Below are 19,586 nucleotides of genomic sequence, written 5' to 3' on the forward strand. Positions count from 1 at the left end.
GAGGGAAGGAGGGGGCTCCCAGACCTAAGAGAAGGAAGCTGACTAACATTACTGGAGTCCAGGGCCTTTAGCCAGCTCAGTACTACTACAATCCAACAGACTGAGATGACTGTGACCATTAACTTTTAGTAAACCAGAAGGGGTGTTTGCTACCATTTTGATTCTGTAGTCATTTCTTTGCTACTCCCAATCATAGGCTAACCCAGAGGAATATTTAAGGGAGGAGGGTATAATTTGTTTATTTGTGATTCATTCAACAAACATCTATTTGATTATTTATCTACTGTGTGCTAGCCTTGGGACTAGAAACTCTTTTAATTTTTTTTTTTATTTATGGCAATGGGATTAAGTGACTTGTTCGAGGTCACACAGCTAGGTAATTGTTAAGTGTCTGAGGCCAAATTTGAACTGAGGTCCTCCTGACTCGAGGACCAGTGCTCTATCCACTGCGCCATGTAGCTGCCCTAGAAACTCTTGAAAGGACAGGAACATATGGCATTATTGTGTCACTCTCTTACTCAATAAACTGCAGTGGCTCCCTATTGCCTCTAAGGTCCAAATAAAAAACTCAGTTTGCTCTCTAAAGCCCTTCAGGATCTGGCACCAACTTACATTTCGAGCCTTGTTAATCACTATTCCCCTTCACACTCTCTAGGTCTAGTCAAACTGGTCTTCTCACTATTCCTCATACCTGAAATTCCATTTCCTCTTTCCATTCCTTAGTATGGAGTGTTGGTAACCCCCCATGCTAGGAAGGTCCTCTTTCCTCAACCCCTGCCTCTGATTTCCATCAAATGTCAGGGCAACCACTCCCCTTACAGGAGAGCTCCCCCTAGCCCCCGTTCCCTCTGGCTATTCCACTCTATTGATCCAGTCACCGGGGATGACTTAGTAGCTACTAGGTAGAATGCTCCAAAAGTTTCTGGGTAGTGTTAAGCTATTAAAATTTGAAATGTTTAAGGCTGCCTTTAGACCTTTGGGACATGCTGCAGATGTACATATCTCCCCACTGCCACCATCCCTAGCACATGGGAGATCTTAAAGCTTGCTCAAAGGATCAATGATCTAGAGCCAGAAGTGACAGGAGGGGCCATCCTCACTTTACAGATGAGGAAACTGTGGAAGTGAAATGACTTGCCCAAGGTCACACAGCTAAGGGTTTGACTCCAGCCCCAGTGATCTTCCTGCCTGGCCCAGGACTAGTCCGCCGGCATCATCCATGCATTATCCTTCACTCAAGGAAGTGGCATCTCAATAGCTCATTTTTATACATTCATGAAGGCTGCCAAAGCATGGGTGTTTGGATAACACTGATAAAGGAACAGAACTTCCATATTCCCACCAGACCTCCCCCACGAATGTCTGCACAAACCTTACCCCTCAATTATCAGAGAGGTCCACCCTCCCTGGCCTCAGTGTGACTACCATTGATGCTAAAACACAGGCATTGGCTGACGGCAGAACCAGGCAAGAGACAATTCTTCCAAGAACAAAAACAGGAGAAACAGTGGTGAGGGAAGATGTCAAGGCTTCTACAACAGCTTGGACAATTGGTCATTCAGCATCTGAAGGCCCTAGAGAGAGGATGGCCCCCACTGCCCTCCTACGCAACTCATTTCTCTTTGGGATAGACCAAAGGGTCAGAAAGTTTTCCTACCCATCGAACTTGATTCTGCCTCTCTGTCATTTCCACTCCCTTCCTCCTGGTTCTGGGGCCAAGAATGATTCTTTGAACCTAAAGAAAGCCATCCTATCTCTGCTAAGCCTTCTCTTCTTCAGACTTGGATGTGAACATAAATTTAGGAATATTTTAGGTCTCTCAAAAACATAGGAAAACAGGAGCAATGAACTGTAATTTAGTTATGCTTGGATCGAGATTTGAAATAACACCATTGTTGACCCAAATTGTGCCCACTTTTGTTCCAAAGAGCACCAAGTACTCTCTCACTACATCTTATTTCCCCTAAAGCTGCAGGGGGTGGTAGGAGGATGCTGGTCCTGGAGTCAGAACACAGAACTCCAACTTGGAGCCTCAGTGTCTCTACCTGAAAAGTATAGTGTGGGACGAGTGACAGGGAAGAGTCTGGCTCTGGGTTCAAATCCCGTGATACTACTGACTGGGGCAAAGTCACTTAATCTCTGTGGGCCTCAGTTTTGTCATCTGTAAAATGGATGGTGGTGGTGGATTAAATGGTCTCTGAAGTTTCTCCCAGTTATTGATCTGCCTCACAGGGTTGTTTTAAGGATAAACAAAAAAATAAAGTATTAAGGAAGTCATAAACAGCATATTAATGAGAAATAATATAACATTACAATGTAAGGAGAGAGAGTAAAGCCACTTTACCAAGAAACTGAATCCCAGAGATATTAAGATTGACTTGGGGGCAATCCAGTCAATGGCAGAACTGAGGCAGGTTCGCCTCGGTTTTAGAGGCAGGGGATTAAATGGGGAACTGGAAACTGGGCTTCTGCCCACTAATTACAAAAATAGCTGAATGACTTGGGTGAACCTTAACTGCTTTGAAACTCATCTTCCCTTTCTGTCAAAATGAGGGGATTAGAGGATAGCTTATAGCTCTAGCAATTGAGGCTTATGGAGGGTCAGTGACTTCAGGTCAAGGTCACAAGTATAGTAAGTGACAAGGAAGAGGCATCTGGACCTAGGGTCCCAGTTAGAGGTTCTTTCTACTGTTTCATGGCAACCTTGAAAGTGTCACTGTCTCTTAGACTGTAGGGCACCAAAAATACGTTCCTAGGAAGCCCAGCTTTATCATCTGGAATAGGGGTTCTTAATCCAGGGTCTGTAAACAAGGTTTTTGAAAAATATTTTGATAACTGTACATCAAGACAATTGGTTGCCTTTGTCATGTTATTATTTTATCCACTTAAACAACATGATTCTGAGAAGGGTTTCATACTATACCACGCTGTCAAAGGAGGCCAGGGCACACACGTGTGCACATATGTGCGTGCACACACACACACACACACCCATTTAGGAACCCCTGCTCTAGGAGAATTCAATACAGTTTCACTCAGAAGCAAAGAAAGCAGTTAGTTATGTTTATCCTTCAGCATCACATAGATAAGTTTCACCAACCCTTAATTCAGTAAATAAGTGCAAGATGGAATCACAAAAACCACAATCATAAAATATTACAGTAGGCAATTTTCTTTTCAAATTCAATAACCCCGGATGAAGAACACAATCACAATCATAAACATCTGGAGGAAGTTGACCACTTAACTCTTTAAAGGCGCCTTCAACCTATACTGCCTTCTACAAATCCTCACATGTCATTGTTTCCAAGACACAGGTCATTTCAGAAGCCTGGCCCTTCCCCCACTTACTTACCAAACCTAAAAGTTTAACTCAGTCTTAAGGATCTCCAAGTTTTTGGGTCCTGGACCAAGGTTGGACAACCTCTACAGAACAGACCTTAGGTCAACTGCCATGATGTCAAACCAGTAGGTTATATTTGGGAGGGTTTGCTCCTGGAAAAAAGGCAAGAAGTCCACTGGCTTAGTGGATAGTCCACACGCAAGGCCTCTAATGGTGTCTAGCCTTCCCCCCTGCCCCTTTCAGTTGCCAAGTGTGTGCATCACCACAGGAAGCCCCAGATCAAAGATCCTCTTGGAGGGGGTCAAAACCAAGTTCCAGCTTAAGGACCAACGACTCCAAGGCATGGCCGAGACCACAAATGTAAGTGTTTGCTGCTGCTTCAACCAGGCTCCAGTCCACTTTAATAAAGACAGCCCACGCGTTCTTGTGTTTGTATAAAAGATATTTACTTCAATTATCACACCTAGGGTGCTAGTGAATAATAATAATAATACATCGTGTGAGTTTCATACAGTGATATTGCTTCTCCATATCATATAGGGACCGTTGTACAGTGCTGAGAACAAACATTAGATGGCGAACCAAACGAGGACAGAAGAAACAATGCCATTGCACTGGCCCAGGGGGAGTTTTTGCCCACTGATACCAGCCATATAAACTTTTACTTTTTATGTTTAAACAAATAGCAAGAAATAAAATGTTACAAAAGATGAGTCACAGCAACACAACAAAGGCTTCTCAAAGCTATTTGTACAAAAAAATGACACTTTTTTTTGGTCAATTGGGTCTTTGTGAGGATTTTTTTTTAAAATCTGTGATTGTGAATTGAACAAACAAGCTCTAAAAACATCTAAGACTTAGTGCGTTACAGAGAAAAAAAATATAAAATACTGCTAAAAATGTAAGACACCACAGTACACTGGGGTAAAACTGAGCTTATTTTTAAAAAAATGAAATTGACAAAAAAATCGTTCTCAGGAAAAAGTACACCACTTTCTGTTTGAGTTCATTTTGTGCTGTATTAGTAGTCAGGGCATGAAAAAAACTCTGCCCATTATCATGGCAAGTAGTTATTGCACAAATGCAAAGAGTTAAATTTCTTACTAAACAAAAAGGGATGTGAAGAAAACCACTTAAAAATAAATGAGAAAAAAAAAACCCAACCCTTTTCTGTTATAACAAGTTACTCTTAAATGCCTCGGGGATTTTGTCCAAACTCTCGAGTCGCTTAAATAGACGGCATTTTTTTTTTTTCTGAGGGGTTTGTCGAGGGTGGGACATGTCCTGCCAGCGTTCTCGAGGAAAGAGGTGGAAACCAGCTCATTCTACAGAAATGCATAGACTATTTGGGTAAAAATGAAAACCCTCTGCAGAGGGGGACAATGATTTTTTTTTAAATCAGCGGACTTCGCTCAAAACAAAAACATCACCTAGTCCCCCCCCCAAAAAAACAAAACAAAACAAAACAAAAAAAAAGGAACAGAATGGGGGGAAAAAGCCACGGCACACACACAAAATATATATTCAGAAAAAAAGATCTGTTGTTTAGTGGGACCATCTATCCTTAGAAGGCAAAGTGGGAGGTTGTGCTCCCTAGAAGCAGTGATGTGCTCAGGTCCTTAGCCCTCTGCCTACTGTAAGTAAGCTTCTTTCTCCTGGGGCCCATCCATGCTGGTTTAGATCTAACTGAAACCCTGACAGTTAGATGTGTGCGCAAGCAGACCCCTTCTTGCTCTTTTCCTCCCTTCCCTTGGAAATCGGGCAAGATCTCGAGCACAATATTCATCTTGTGAAAGTTGCTCCTCTCTCTGGAGCTGGGGTACTGCCCACACAACACTCATTTGAATGTTCCAGGCCCTTTCCCAACTCGGTCCTAGTTCTGAGGAGCCCTACAACGGCGGACGCTAGGAAACGATGTTGCTTCACCAGACAGTTTTGGCTAACTTTGTAGGCAAGAAAACAACAAACGAGAACAATGACTCTGAATCTGTCAACTAAAACATGTTAACCAAGATGAACATTGCAGAAAACCGGTCTCTGGTTTAAAAGTGATACCCTTGGGTAGACTGCAATGTACTTTCTGACAAAGGATGATTCTAGCTTCATGAACTCCAAAGTATTGAGAGAGGCTCTAGGAGGCTTTGGGTATTTGGCCTTGGTTTTTTTTTTCTTCTAAGTCTCATTTGCAGTCCCTCTCACCAAGTCTCTGTGATCTCAGCCCTTTCATTCATTGGTGGGTTTTTGTTCGTAAATGCTTTAGGTTAAATGGTGAGAAATATAAGGAAATCTTTTAAAGGGGTTACTGCAAAAAAAAAAATGAGTGGCTTGATTGTGCTAAGCAGACTCTGAACCCATCACTCCACTAGAAATGGTTCTTCCCTGTCCTGGCCCAAGCCGGCCAGGATTCATTCATCCCAGGTATTTGGGAAAGGTATGAGTTGTGTTGACATGGGGAAAAGCACTCATACACACACATGTGCATACACACACACACACACACACACACACACACACACACAAAGCTAACCGAACTACTCTGAAAAAGATTTTAAAATAATGACCCTAATAATAAATAGAAGAGGATAGAAATAACCTTTAAAACAAGACATCCTTTTATAATTATCCTTATATTGACAGGTCAGTGCCTGACCAATTTCAGCAAGAAAAACAAAACAAAACAAACCCAGGGCTTGGAAGTGCTGAGCAGGTGAGAGCCCAAAGGGAACAGAATAGGAAAGCCTCCTGACTTCCCAAGATCCAGGCTGGTGTTGTGACTTTCCTTCTATAGAAATACTTCAAGGCATCCAAGAAAAGAGGTGCTGTTCATTAGGTCCAGATTATATGGGTGCTTGATGAATCAAGGTCTTGAATGAGCATGTATGGATCAGTTGCTCATTTCTTAGGACATGAGTGGTCCCTCCATGGTCGCCATCCAGTGGCTGTGAGGACTGTGCCACTGTGGCAGACTTGGGTCTGTTCCATCTTTAACTCAAGAGGTAAAAGGAATCCCAGTGAATCTACTTAGATGAGATATGACCTGAATCACCTCAGTTGAAAGCTTCTTTATCTACATTCGATGTGCAATAAGTTTTAAACTTTTAAAACTAAAAACTATAAATGTTTATTGCACCAAGTTTTTCACACACTAATCTATTTAAGTGCTCTCTAATTTTCTTTCTAATCAGCAATTCAGGGTCACTCAAATGCAGTGATGGTTAAGATTTTTAAAAAGTTTTACTTTTAACTATATCTGTCCTGTCTGCTCAAGGGTACACTGTGCTTTAGGTCCTTTTCAATGGGGACATGGTAATGACATCAGGATATAAGGCACCTTTCCTTTCTGATTACAGAAAGTTTGATAAATAACATTTTATGGTAGAAACATTAAAATCTAATCATTGCTAGAGATGACCTCAATTAGACTTTGGGACGTTCTGGAATAAACAAAGTAACTCACAAGAAGTGATTCAAAGGACTTAAAGAGTTAACTCTCAAGAAAGGGAAAAGTAGAAAAGAGGTGCTGAGAAAATCACTTTTGACAAAATAAGAACACAAAAAGCCTAATTTTGTCCACTCCCTTGCCTTAATAGAGCTTCTCTGGTGGCAATGCAGAACTTTGTGGGGTGAGTAGGAGCTTTGGAAAATTTTTGTTAAAGCTAAATGTCACTTTACACACAAAAACAGAGACTATAGTCAGTGATAGAAAAAGACTGTCATGGAAACGACAACTCCTTTCAAGGAAGAATATAGATGGGAGAGCAGAATATGAGCAGAATAAAAGGCTGATTCTCTTTGTTTTCCTACCAGAAAGTCACGGGCAAAAGCTAGACTGGTAAGACCTGGGGTGGGCTGGCAATATTTGTAAAGGATAGACTGGGGGGGGGGGTGTTAGTAAGTGCCTTGTTCTCAACCCTTCCCCATCCCCAGCTCAAAAAGCAGTCATTTCAGATGAGATCATCTCCTTCAGTTGGCTTGCTTAAGTTTGCAGATGCAAGGAAATCATCAGCAAATTGATTCTTTACTCTTAGTCTGTAGTTTAAGCTTGTTTTGAGGAGGGGACCCTGGAAAGTTACCTTTTTAGTAGTGAGATGACTTTCTTCTTTCCCTGGTAGTTTCAACTCAAAAAGGGAGGAAACCATGGGCAGCCAGGGTAATTGTCATCCTTAGACAGTTCTGAGCTGGCCCACGTGGCTTCCTGTCTGTTAAATGGAGGTAGCCTTGGTATCAGAATGCAGATTACCTGAAATGAGGCTGGAACCTTGCCAGTTTCCTTTCCCCTCTTCCCTCTCCCCCTCTGGCATAATCATTTTACCTTGGAGACTCTAATGACGGATTTCAAGTCATTAAAGCACAAAATAGAAACTGCTGTGCCTCTTTGGGGGCCTCTAAATATAGGATTTTTCTGTGAATGCATATTATTTACCTGCCCAGGTATAAAGAGATTACACAAATTGCCCAGCATTTATCATTGCTTTCCAAAGAACCATTCCATTCTTACACACATGATCACCAACAAACTCGTCACGCCATCTTACAAGCCAGAAGACTGATGACCTTAGAGATCGTCTAGCTCAGCTCCTCTCAAAGATGAGCAAGCCAAACCCTTGACCCTCCAAGGAGTAGAGCAGAACAGAGGGTTTCTTGACTTCTAGTTCAGCACAATTTTTGCAGCATTATACTGATGCAATTCAGGAAGCTCACAGATAATGGGCACTAGTGAGATGTTATGAACTTACTAGGAACTTAGGAATTCATTTCTTGAGCAATCTAGAGGCTGTGTTCTTTAAGGGGTCATTTAATTTGTTGGGAGAGGGAAGCAGGGGACGTGTTAGGTTGGAGGTAAACTTACCCTCCCTACCTCAAGATGAGACTTTATGAATCCTTTCGGGGGTCTGTAATTAGAGATTTTGCTAATTTCAAATAGATAACTGAACAGAGACATGGGGATGCTGAATACTTCTGCCATTTTGCAAACAGTGCTACAATAGGATGGGAATGGTGGCCCTCACTGATGTCAATAGGAAAACTGATCCTCAAAGGTGGAGTTGAACTAACTGAAGAGAATGAAAAGAAGGAAGAGAGAGAGGGAAAGAAAGAAAGAAAGAAAGAAAAAAGAAGAGAGAGAGAGAGAGAGAGAAAGGGGAGACAAAGGGAAGGAAAGCTAAAATGGAAGAAAATACAGAATTAAAGACATGAGGGAAGGAGAAAAGAGAATGGAAGAGGAAGAAAAAGGAAGTAAATGAAAGAAAAAAAACAGGAAAGAACTGAGTTGTATTCAATATCAGGATGCAAGAGAATATGAAAAATGAACAACTCAGTCTTCTATAGCCACCAAACCATATGACTCAGTGATACCTATGAAGGCAATAGCAGTCATTCACTTGATTGCTCATCCACCAAGAGGTCTGGTTACATCTTTCCTTCCTATCTTTGGCCTATCTAGGAGAAGTTTCACCCAATCACCTCCATCCCTTAGGCTGGATTAAAAAATTTAGAAATCTGAGACCATAAATAAGCCCATACAGTTTGGCTGTCAGGTGTGTGTTACTGCATCTTTTAAGAGGCACATATCTCTTGACTAAGCTGTGTGTGTGTGTGTGTGTATACACACACACACACACATACATATTTTAAAAGTTCATAATCATTATTTTACTTTGTATTCAATAAGCATTCGGTGAATTAAATTAGACTTTCTTTGTACTGGCTCTGGAAGGGGATATCTCTATCGAAACCCAGCCCTTCAGCTTTTTTTAAAGGGAGATTTCAATGGATGTTGAAGAATTCCTTATTGACCTCTTTCTGGGTGTTTCCATTTTGAAGAGGATAGAATTTCAAGCCAAGTTGCCATCCTGGGGCATTGGCAGGTTTCTGAATTTGCTCTCTAAGAGGGATATATGATGGATGATAGTGGGTGGAGGAAGTCTGATTGTCCATTTCAATCTCCAATCTAGAAGTTTCTTTTTTGAGTCCTTATCTTTTTATGAAATCACAACATCAATGGAGACTGACTTGAAGAGAAGGGGGGCCAGACTAACATCTCTTTTTTTTCTGTGGTGGCACATGATGGGATGGTCGCTTAGCAGAGACAACAATGAAACTCTCTTCCTTCTTGTCCCAAAGCCAGGTCAACTTGGGGGCCTATTTCATAATCTCTAAATAGGTGGTGTTGGGGGGTGTTGTTGTCGTTGTTTTTTTTTAAATGGGAGAGAAAACAAAAGAGACTATTAAGAGAAAACAAGTCAATATCTGTACTTTGGATGAGCAAGCAAATGTTCCAAATGCCCCACCACCATACTGCCTCCTCCCCTCCACCCTTCCCTTATTACTATTAAGTGGATAGAAACAATTGTATTTGAAAAACAATTCTAGGTGTAGGGAAGCTGCCTCTCTTGCCTCCCTCCCTCCACTCCAGCCCTTCATAATTATCTCCCTCCATGCTGACAGTGATGTTAAACAACCGGAGGGGTCCGGTCTCCCTCCCCAGAATGGTTCCATCTCATTCTGTGTGAGCTTACCAACTTAGAACCTTGACTGTCTTCTCAAGACAGTCACCTTGCGGGTCTGTGACACAGGAGCTGAACTCAAAGGCCGCACACACAACTATTAGGTTAACCCTTTCCAGATGTCTGACCCAATTCTGCTGGTACGCCAGAGGCGCTTCCATCAGACCCAGATCTATATTTGAACAAGCACACCTTTCATCATGAGAATCACAGTCAAACCTGAGCAGGAGCCAAATATCAGGAAGTTGTCATTCTGGGCCCAGTCTTAGCTGGCTAAGGTAGTCTCAACAGCAACCTTGACTGGAATTATGAATACTGCCTCCAATTAGTACAAAGAAACCGTTTGAAATGGTATAATGGAGCTTGTAATTAAATGTTAGTGTTTTAAATGGAGACATTTCCCCTGGGGGGAGAGGTACAAATCAGCTCTCTAAAGTGACAGAGGATCAGGAAGTGGGCAATTTTCTTGCATGTGTGATGGATAGTGAGAGAGGGACCAAAGAGAAGTGGGAAGAAAGCAAACTTGAACTAAGGGCACACTTTTCAAGGCACTTGAATATTGCTTATCAAGATAAAAGATTAAATTCTGTTCCATTGGAGGGGGAGGGAAAACTCCCCACAAGGGTTTCCATGTCCATAGCGGTAGCGTTTAGCAAAAAAAAAAAAAAAAAAAAAAAAGACTGAGATGACAAGCAGACATCAATCAAAGACCACTGGGTTGAGCTCGAAACCAAACAAATAAATAATATGAGAGGGGGAAAATCTGCCAGGCGGAGCTACAAACAAACTTTAGCCAACCGATTGTATCAAGCACCCAGAAGTTAATCTGGCCAAAAAAAAAAAAGTCAGATTAAGAAGGCAGCCTATGACAAATTGAGTCAGAAAAAAGAAGGCTCCCAGATCACAATTTAGTTGGAAGCAGAGAGAACCTAGGGTTGTGCAATATGTTTGCACATCAAAATTCCCAGTCTCACCACCTAGACATCCATTTCCAACTCTGTACTTTTTTGTCTTCAGACTTGTTCTTTTGAGGTCCCTCCCCAAAGTCTTCCTGGTGCTCTCCATGGTCCTGACAAGTCTTTTTTTTTTCTAAGGGTTGGCCATTCTTGAAAACTCTCCCTCCCTAATGCACTGGGGCTCAGTGAGATGGGCATCGGTTTTCTCTTTAAGGGTCTCCATTTTGATCTCTACTCCCAACAGGAATCTCAGTCAGGAACCAGTCTTTGAGCTCAGAGCTGATGTGACCGTGAGGAGATAAACTACTGTCTCCCAGCCTCCTAGAGCCTTCTGCATACTTCTTATTCATGAAAAGGCATTTCTAAAAAAGTGTAGTGACTCTGAATTTGTGAACACTCAGAACTAAGTGCTGCAGGTTAAGAGACTGTAAATGAAATACATCATTTCTAAAACATCATGCAAGAAATATGGTTTCACATCTTACAGTCCAAGTCCTACTAGTTAATTAATACAAGCACGCTGAGGCGTGATAGCGGGGGAATACCTTCCAAATTGTAACTCCCCCTCTCTGCAATCAACAAAAGAAATATTAATTAAACTTAAGAAATAATGAATGCACCATGAGAATGTCATCCAAAGATGCTGACCTAAGACAAAAAGTTTCAATGATACACAATACGGTCAAAAGTTTTCAATCAATAATATACAGTATGACAACAACATCTTGTAAAGTATACCCAATACTGCCGGCAGTCTATCCCTCTAAAGAATATTTGCCCCCTTTCATCCCTTCCTAACAATCAGATAATAAAATACAGCACCTATAAATAAGCAAAAAAAAATAATATATATATATTTATATATATATACCGAAATCATCTATTGTTAGTTTTAAAGATATGGCAATAAAGGAGTCTAAATCAGCGAATTTGTTGAAGCCAAACTGATAAAAGAGCGTATTGAAAAAAGGTGGCAGTAATGCACTCTTATGTGTGCACAGGGACGTAAGAAAAGACAAGACGTAGAAAACGGCTTCCACACACTCACACACCCTTTCGCGCACACTCTCACTCACCTCTAGTCTCACGCATCTACACATAGACAACAGGAGGAATTAGAGACAAGTTAGACTTCTGATCTGTACTCAGTCTGTCCTAAACTGTGCATAAAGGAATCTTTGTTTCAAGAGGCAAACTCGATAAAGGGCAGAACCATCCGGACCGGAATTCAAGAGCGTGAGCATTTTGGTTTAAGAGTTTGGGCCGTTTCTATCTGGGGGGTGAGGGGGGCCAGATGGTTACTGCCCTGCACTCTCTTTTTAGATAGGAAAAAACACAACAACCTTCCCACGACTTCAACAATAGTGATCAGTGCTTGTAGTGGGAAGAGGGAGAGATAGCAATAGTGAGCAGTGAGTGTGATAGCATAGATAGCTTGTGGAGGTGGGGAGAGAGAGAGACAGAGAGACAGAGAGACAGAGAGAGACAGAGAGAGACAGAGAGAGAGAGAGAGAGAGAGAGAGAGAGAAAGAGGGAGAAAGAGAGAAGGGGGAGGGAATGACACCAAGGGGGAGCTATCTTTGTCTGAGGCAGGCTTCAGCTCAGTGAGGGTGGTATGCGATACCGTCTCCAACGGGGAAAGTCCTCCACCAACAAGCTGTGGAACCCTTTCCCAGTTCCCTTGGGTACCTCCAATTGTGGCCAAGGGCCCCCGAGCTGCATGCTGAAATGTTACTGGCCAACTCTTTTCCCTCTTTCTTTTCCAAAGCTTGCACGCACATGGGCACACGCACCCAAGCACACACACATATACACACACACATGCACACAGAACACATCACACACGCACAGGCAAACGAAACACATAGACGCTATAAATTAAGCAAAACCAACAAGTACATGCTACGGTTCTAACTTGTCTCCGAAACCTCCCAGATATGAGGTCTGATCAGCGTGCTCTGCGGTTAGAGGTTAAAAAGCAGATTATAAAATACCTAGATTCCGATTTTTTTTTTTTGTCCTGATTTGGCCTAAAATGGAGTGTATTAAACAAACCCTGGTCTGCAAAAGCCCAGAATTGGTTAAAGCTATGGAGTCATGTGCACTACCTGTCAAGGTTCTATCGTCACTCACAGAAAACACGACGCCCGCCCGCCCGGCCCGTCAGCTACCACAAACCAAGATATTTTCCTGATGTGACTTTTTTTTTCTTTTGTTAAAAAATATGTGGAGTAAATGTGTCATTTTTTTTAAATTCAAAGTTTCAAACAAGAAGATTCTTTTCTTGAAAATATTTAGGAATCCAAACTAGTGTGTTTAGAGTCGGTTTGACTGTGCAATCTCTTAGTGGCAACTGGACAGCTACAAAAACTTTCTTTTTTTTTAAACTTTTCTGAAAAATTTCCCCGCCCCCCCTCCCCGTTTTTTTTCCTGGTTTAAGAAGATAATAGTGTATTATCGCTCTGAAGCCATTAGATGGCAGATAAAAAGCCCCCTTTGGGTGTGTGGGTTTGATTTTTTTTTAAAAGCCCACACGAAAGACGAGGGCGCAAGGCAAAGGCTGTAAGAGTTATTCCAGAAACTGTGGAAATCACTTAGGGCAATAAAAAAAACACTTGAGGGTACAAAAGGCTTGACTACACATCGGTTTTCTTCCTCGGAAACGCCAGGTACGGGCGCGGGGCCCCTCCCGGCTGTGTGCACCTTGGCCTATGGCGGCGGCGCCCGCGGCCCGGGCGCCTCAGAACTCCCACTCGGCGGGCTCCTCCCGGCTGGCGGCCTTCTCCAGGCGGTGGATGATGCTGTTGAGGTTGGCCGCCTTCTTGCGGCGCAGCGTGCTGTCTCGCGCGCTCTTGGCGCCCGCCGCCTCGGGGAAGCTGAAGAGGCCCCGCAGCGGGCCGGCCTTGGGGGCGCCGGCCGGGCCCGGGGCCTCGGCGGGCCGCTGGGGGCTGCCGGCGGCGGGGCCCGCGGCGGCTGAGGTAGGGGCGTCCTCGTCCGGGGCTGAGTCCGGCGCGGCCTGCGGGGGCTGGCCCGGGCCGCGGGGCCCGCCCTCCTGGTCCGTCTCGGCCGCGGGCTCCGTCTTCTCCGGCGGCTGCTCGGGCCGCGGGGCCTCGGGCGGGGCCTCGGCGCCGGCCTCCCGCCCTCCCTGAGACTTGGTGTCGGGCGCCTCGGGGCCGGCCGGGCCCTCCGCGTCCACGCCGTCGCAGCTGTCCCCCTCCGAGCCGGCCGCGGCCCGGCCGCTCCTGGCCGACGGGGAGTCGCTGGCCCCGGCCTGGCTCTGGCTCCCGGCCTGGATCTCCTCGATGAAGAGCTCTCTGCGGATGCGAGACCTGCGGGGAGAGGGCGGCGGTCAGGCGGGCCGGGGCGGGCCGGCCGGGGCCCCTTCCCCTCCCGAGCCCCAGTCTCCCCGGGACCACCGGCCGCTGCGGCGAGGGGCTGAACTGGGCAGCGTGCGGGCCGCTGGCACCCGCCTCGGATGCGAGGGGTCTGGCGGGCGGGGGCTCCTCCTGGCTTTGGGGCGGCCGCTCTGCCCCCGGGGCCATCGCTGGCTGCCGCCGGGTGAAGCCTGGGGGATGCCAGCCTGGCACCTCACACAGACGGAGCCTTCTAGAGGCAGGGAGGGAGCCCCGGACTGGCGTTTGGGGATGAGCGGGCACAGGCCGCCGACTGGCTGGTGGCCTTGGGCAAATCGCAAACCCTCTAGGACTCAGTTTCCTCATCTGTGAAAGGGGGGACTTGGTGCCGACAGCACCCTACTAATACAACCCTACCCATTCAGGCTATTTAACAAGCATTGACTAAATGTTCCCAGTGCATAGAACATCATGGGAGGGAATGAGAAGCCACACGAGTGGAAAGACCCTCAGATCTGAAGCCAGATGATGCCTCCTGTCACCTACAGGGATGTGAGCAGCATCAAGTCATTCGCCCTTAGGAGCTTCTATTTCCTTTCCTGAAAAATGGGACTAGGAAGACCCGTGTGGCCTTCCTCACAGGTCTCACCCTAAGGGAGAACCCTAAATGCTGTCATTGTTACCTTGGCTGGGTTTTTGAGAGCTCCCCATCAGGCCCCCCTCCCTCCGCCGAGGCAGAGTCCCCAGCTTTTGGCAACTCAAGGTCTTGGAGAGGGGCCGGGAGTACTCACAAGTCACTACAGGGTCACCCAGCCAGATTCAAACCCAGGTCTGCCAATACCCCACACAACTATCTACCTGCTCTGACCCAATGTCTATCCTTGTCATTTTTGAACTTAGTGAGTTCCAAAACCTTGCAAGAAGTATGGGAAGGTTTCTAATGATGTCACATGGATGAGAATGAAAGGGATGTCCCCTACTCTCACAAAGAAAGACTCCCCAAAACAAAACCAGGAAGGAAAACATGAAACTATGTCTGAGGAATGGATGAGTCGAGGGCTTATTTCTTGGGGGCTCCTTCTGCTGTTAAGTCTCACTGTTTGAGCCTGGCTATAGCCTGGCCTTGCAGAAAGCTCCATCCTGGGCCCTCGGGCCCCTGGCCCAGTAGGGAGGAGGGAGGCCCAAGAGAAGCTCAGGTGGGGCCTCAGCTCTCCAAATGGAGGACTGGAGGAGTTAGAGAGGCTCCCACTAAGATCTGCCAAGACCATGAGAGGAAGTCCTCTGGCTGGGGGGTGGGGTGGGAGTACCATGGAATCTTATGGACCACCCGTCTGAGCAAGGATCCCATGGATGAGGTATCTACACTTTCTGGTACCCACATGACTTTGGGGGCTTAGGGTCCTCTAAGAAGAGGAGATCCTTTGGGTCTCTTCTGATTTCTGTGCACCCACCTTGGAAAGTCATCCCACCTCACTGATAAACTGGGGGTCTCCTTCAGACTTTAGAACAGTGATTCTTACCCTGGAGTCCATGGACTCCTAAGGTGTTCACGGCTGGATTTTTTGGGGGGGGGGGTCTAAGAATTTGGATGGGGGAAAAATTGCATTTTTATTTTCACTAACCTTTAATTTAGGATTTCCTTTAATTTTTTTTTTTTTTTTTTTTTAGGATTTTACAAGGCAGTGGGGTTAAGTGACTGGCCCAGGGCCACACAGGCTATTATTCAGTATCTCAGCACCCAGGTCCTCCTGACTTCATGGCCAGTGCTCTATCCTTCACTTCCTCATCTGTCTAATGGGGGTTAGATCACACAGCCCAGAGGTCCCTCCAGCTCTGGATTTCCCCTCTAGTCCTTCAACGGGGGCCACTCTTGGTGGCAGTTTACACTCTCCACTCCTCACTTCCAAAACGGTGACAACCCCTCCAATGCCCTCATCTCCTGCCTTCACCCACTGTCATTTTCTGTCCAGACAAAATAGTTCAAATCCTTATTTCTGATGAGTTCCCTCGGGCAGAAGGGAAGAATCTCCCCAGGATCTTCCTGTAGACTCCCTGAAGGAAATCCCCAGGCTCCATTTTCTGAGGGAGGAGGATGGTTTCAACAGTTCTATGCTCAGGGACCTCCTGGAGGAAGGGTCCAGAACTATGTGGCCTCTGTCCCTGGGGAGCTGGGCAGCAGGTGGGATGAGGGGCAGTGACTGATGATGGAGGGGGCAGCCCCTGGGACGCCTGGCTGAGGGCAGCAGCGGTTGTGGCCTTGGGGTGGCCTGAGAGGCTGGAGAAGTCTGCTTGGTGAGGGTCTGGTGATGGAGACGTGTGTGTTTGTGTGTGTGTAGACTGTGTGTGTATGTGTTGTCTATATGAGTATGTGAGTGTGAAGGTAGACTGTGTGTCTGTGTGTTTGCATGTGTGCCTGTAGACTGTGATGAGTCTGTGTGTGTGTGTGTGTGTGTGTGTGTGTGTGTGTGTGTGACTCTTAGCACTTCCTCCAAAAAAGCTCCTCACCAGTTTAACATGCTCATCTTTAATGGGCCAGCTCTGTACAAGGCGGCAAATCTAAGCCTGCTGCCTTCTGGGAGGTTGGGCTCTGAGGGTCTGGACAGACCCATGGGCTCTTGTGGCCTGAGGAGCCAGAGCGTGGCTGCTGCTGTGGTCTCTGGGGCCCCGGGTGCACAACTCACATTCACATGCACCCACTCATATATAGCACACACACACACACACACACACACACACACACACACACACATTCTCTCCCTGCCCCACAATGTGGCCCTTCCAAGGGATCTCACTGGAGGAACCCTTCCAAGTGACTGATAACCAGTTAAGGAGCTGGAGGACGCAGCCAGAGCCAGGAGACTCCCAGTGATAAAGAGCAGCAAAGTCTGGCCTCCAAGGAGGGTGTCTCTGTCAGTGCTGCCCCCTCCCTAGACACTTGTAAAATGGAGGCAACCAGGGATTCCTGCCTAGAATGAGGGGAACAAGACCTGAGGATCCTGACAGAAGGAAAGCTCCTTGAGGGCCGGGCTAAGAGCTGAGTAATTAATCGAGGAAATGAAGTGAGCTGAGGCCCCCCGCGGCAGAGCCTCCATCAGCAATGCCCACTATGGCATCTCCACCTGCTTGCCTGGTTTTTAGTCACTTTTCAGTCTGGACTGAACCTGAGACACTTCCACTCCACCACAGCCAGCCTGGATTCATCGCCTTTCCCCATAAATCTTCCCTCTTGCTTCCCAAGGCTCTGCCATCTTCCCAGACCCCTAGCCTCGCCACCTCAGCTTCTCTGAAGGAGGTAGCTGGTGGTGTAGTGGCTGCAGTGCTGAGACTAGAGTTAGGAAGCCCTGAGTCTAAATCTGGCCATAGAGACTTACTAGCTGTGTGACCCTGGACAAGTCACTTCGCCTCAGTTTGCCTTAATCCACTGGAGAAAATGACAAAACCCTCCGGCAAGAAACCTCCCAGACAAGAGCCAGCCACGACTGATGGACTGACTAACCCCCAAACCCCATCTTCTATGGGAAGCCTTTTCTTTTTCCTCTGGATTCTGAGACCTCCCCCATTGCCTCTCTCCAACCTGTTCTGCCTGTGGCTGGCTTGGATGTTGCCGTTGGCATGGTAACAGTGGGCTCCTTGAGAGCAGCTATCCCTGTCCCTGGCAGGTCCTATGCCTCCATTCTACCAGAACAGGAAGAGGCAGATGACCTTCAAGGCCACTTGGAGCAAATGGGGGCCTTGGCCTTTGTTTTGGGGGATGAGGAGTGATTTCCACACACCCGGGTTGGTCAGTGCGACTGGACAGTGTTAGGGGGCTTTTCTGTGAGCAGCAGAGGATATCTGTGTGGCTGGACTAGAGGAGGTGAGAGTGGTGGTCCCTGGCCAGAGGCTGGCAAGGTGAGGCACTGGGGAGCCCCTGGGGTTTATGGAGGAGGGGAGTGTCATGGTAACTTTGGCAGTAGATGCACAAATCTTCCCTAGCTGGCCTTTCCTGACCCCTTGGAGGGAATCTACCTGCGTGTCCCCGTGTCCTGATCTGAGTGAGCCTCTTGATCACCAAGTGTGGTCCTGGGGGTGCACTAGGACCCCTTTGCTACTTCAGGACCATTGGTTCAGAGCTGGAAGGCACCTCTGAGGCTCAGAGAGTTGGGGGGACTTAGCCAAGATCACCCAGACCCCCAGCACCCAAGGTGGGATGAGGACGGCTTCAGCCCCGGGTCCCAAGCTGGTGAACCCCCTCCCCGTCCTGGGCACCCAGCTGCTTGCAGGCCCCTCCGTACCTGTAGTTATGGAACCAGTTGATGACAGTGCTGGTTTTCAGGTTGAGCTGGGTGGCGAGTTCTTCAATGGTTTTTGGTGATGGGTATGGCTTTTGCTGATAGGCTCGTTTCAGAGCTTCCTTCTCTTCTGGTGCCAACACCACACGGGGCTTCTTCAGCTGATGCTGAGGCTGGGGACTGGCGCCCTGGTTGTAGTCGATGCCCACTGAGGAGGGCTCACAGGGCTGGCTGTCGCTCACCGAGCTATGCCTCCGCTTCATGTAGGCTGAGGGAGAAAGAAACATTTTAGTATCCCAGGGGTGTTGAGGGCCAGGAAGCTGAACATTTATTGGGGGCCCCTCAGGGATTGTGGGTGAAGGCATGAATGAAGGGTTGAGTGCACTTGGCAGAGAGCTGCCCTGAGGCCCCTGGCTGATTCTCCACAGGAGCTCTGGCCTCCCTGTGCCACGTGGCCAGCATAAACCCTGTGCGGACTGTGGGGACCTGGGTCCTCCCTTTTCCTTGACAAGGAATGTCCTGGAGTGGACAAATGGCCAAGGCTCAGAAGGCAATGGGGGAGGACTGGTAGCAACAAGGGACACTTCTGTTGACTAGCACTGTCACATGGCCCCTGTGCTCAGGGCCATCATGGGGTTAGGACAACCTGGAGTCCCTCCAGCTGACGGGGAACACTGGGAGAAGACAGGGGGCCCATGTAGAGGCCCGCTCAATGGCAGAGCTGGCATTCCATCCAGGTCGGCTAGCTGCAGAGCTGGGCACTTCTGGGCTTCCTGCTCTCCATTTGATAGATGAAGAAACCAAGGCTTGGAGGGACTAAGGGGCTTCTGCCTTTCTAAGGCCATGGGGGGGGGGGGGGGCCGGGAAAGGAATGAGGATGGGAACTGATAACGGTCTGCACACCAACACTTGCCTATTCACAATGTATTCTAAGGTAAAATAAAAATGAATTTTAGATCATCACTTGTCTTCTATCAATTTTTCTTCTGTTTCTACAGATAACTGGTTGTTGGGGGACTCAAGTCCCTTTAATATATGGACTTAGCAACTAAGAGGCTTGAAGAACGTCTGGGACCCTATCAAGGGAGCCCGGGGTCACTGAGTCAGTGTGGGGGCAGGAGGGAAACCCCATCTTCCTGACCCCAGGCTGGACAAGG

The 19,586-nt window shown here is 46.8% G+C and overlaps 1 protein-coding gene across 3 annotated transcripts in view; it reads right to left on the reverse strand.

The window, feature by feature from the left end:
- The window catches only part of CUX1 (cut like homeobox 1), a 407,456-nt gene that overhangs the window by 39,597 nt on the left and 348,273 nt on the right, over window positions 1–19,586 (reverse strand). Inside the window, exons 23-24 of one of the 3 annotated variants that reach the window (XM_074189478.1) lie at window positions 18,433–18,697; window positions 234–14,134 (exon numbers count right to left, since the gene is read on the reverse strand). The exons of the other annotated variants lie outside the window; for them this stretch is intronic. Of the exons in view, the coding sequence (XP_074045579.1) occupies window positions 13,546–14,134; window positions 18,433–18,697 (854 nt within the window). The 3' untranslated portion in view covers window positions 234–13,545. Of the gene's footprint in view, window positions 1–233; window positions 14,135–18,432; window positions 18,698–19,586 lie in introns of those variants that run through there. 3 annotated transcript variants of the gene reach the window in all.

This window comes from Macrotis lagotis, chromosome 5, assembly GCF_037893015.1.
Source record: "Macrotis lagotis isolate mMagLag1 chromosome 5, bilby.v1.9.chrom.fasta, whole genome shotgun sequence".
Lineage (NCBI taxonomy): Eukaryota > Metazoa > Chordata > Mammalia > Peramelemorphia > Peramelidae > Macrotis > Macrotis lagotis.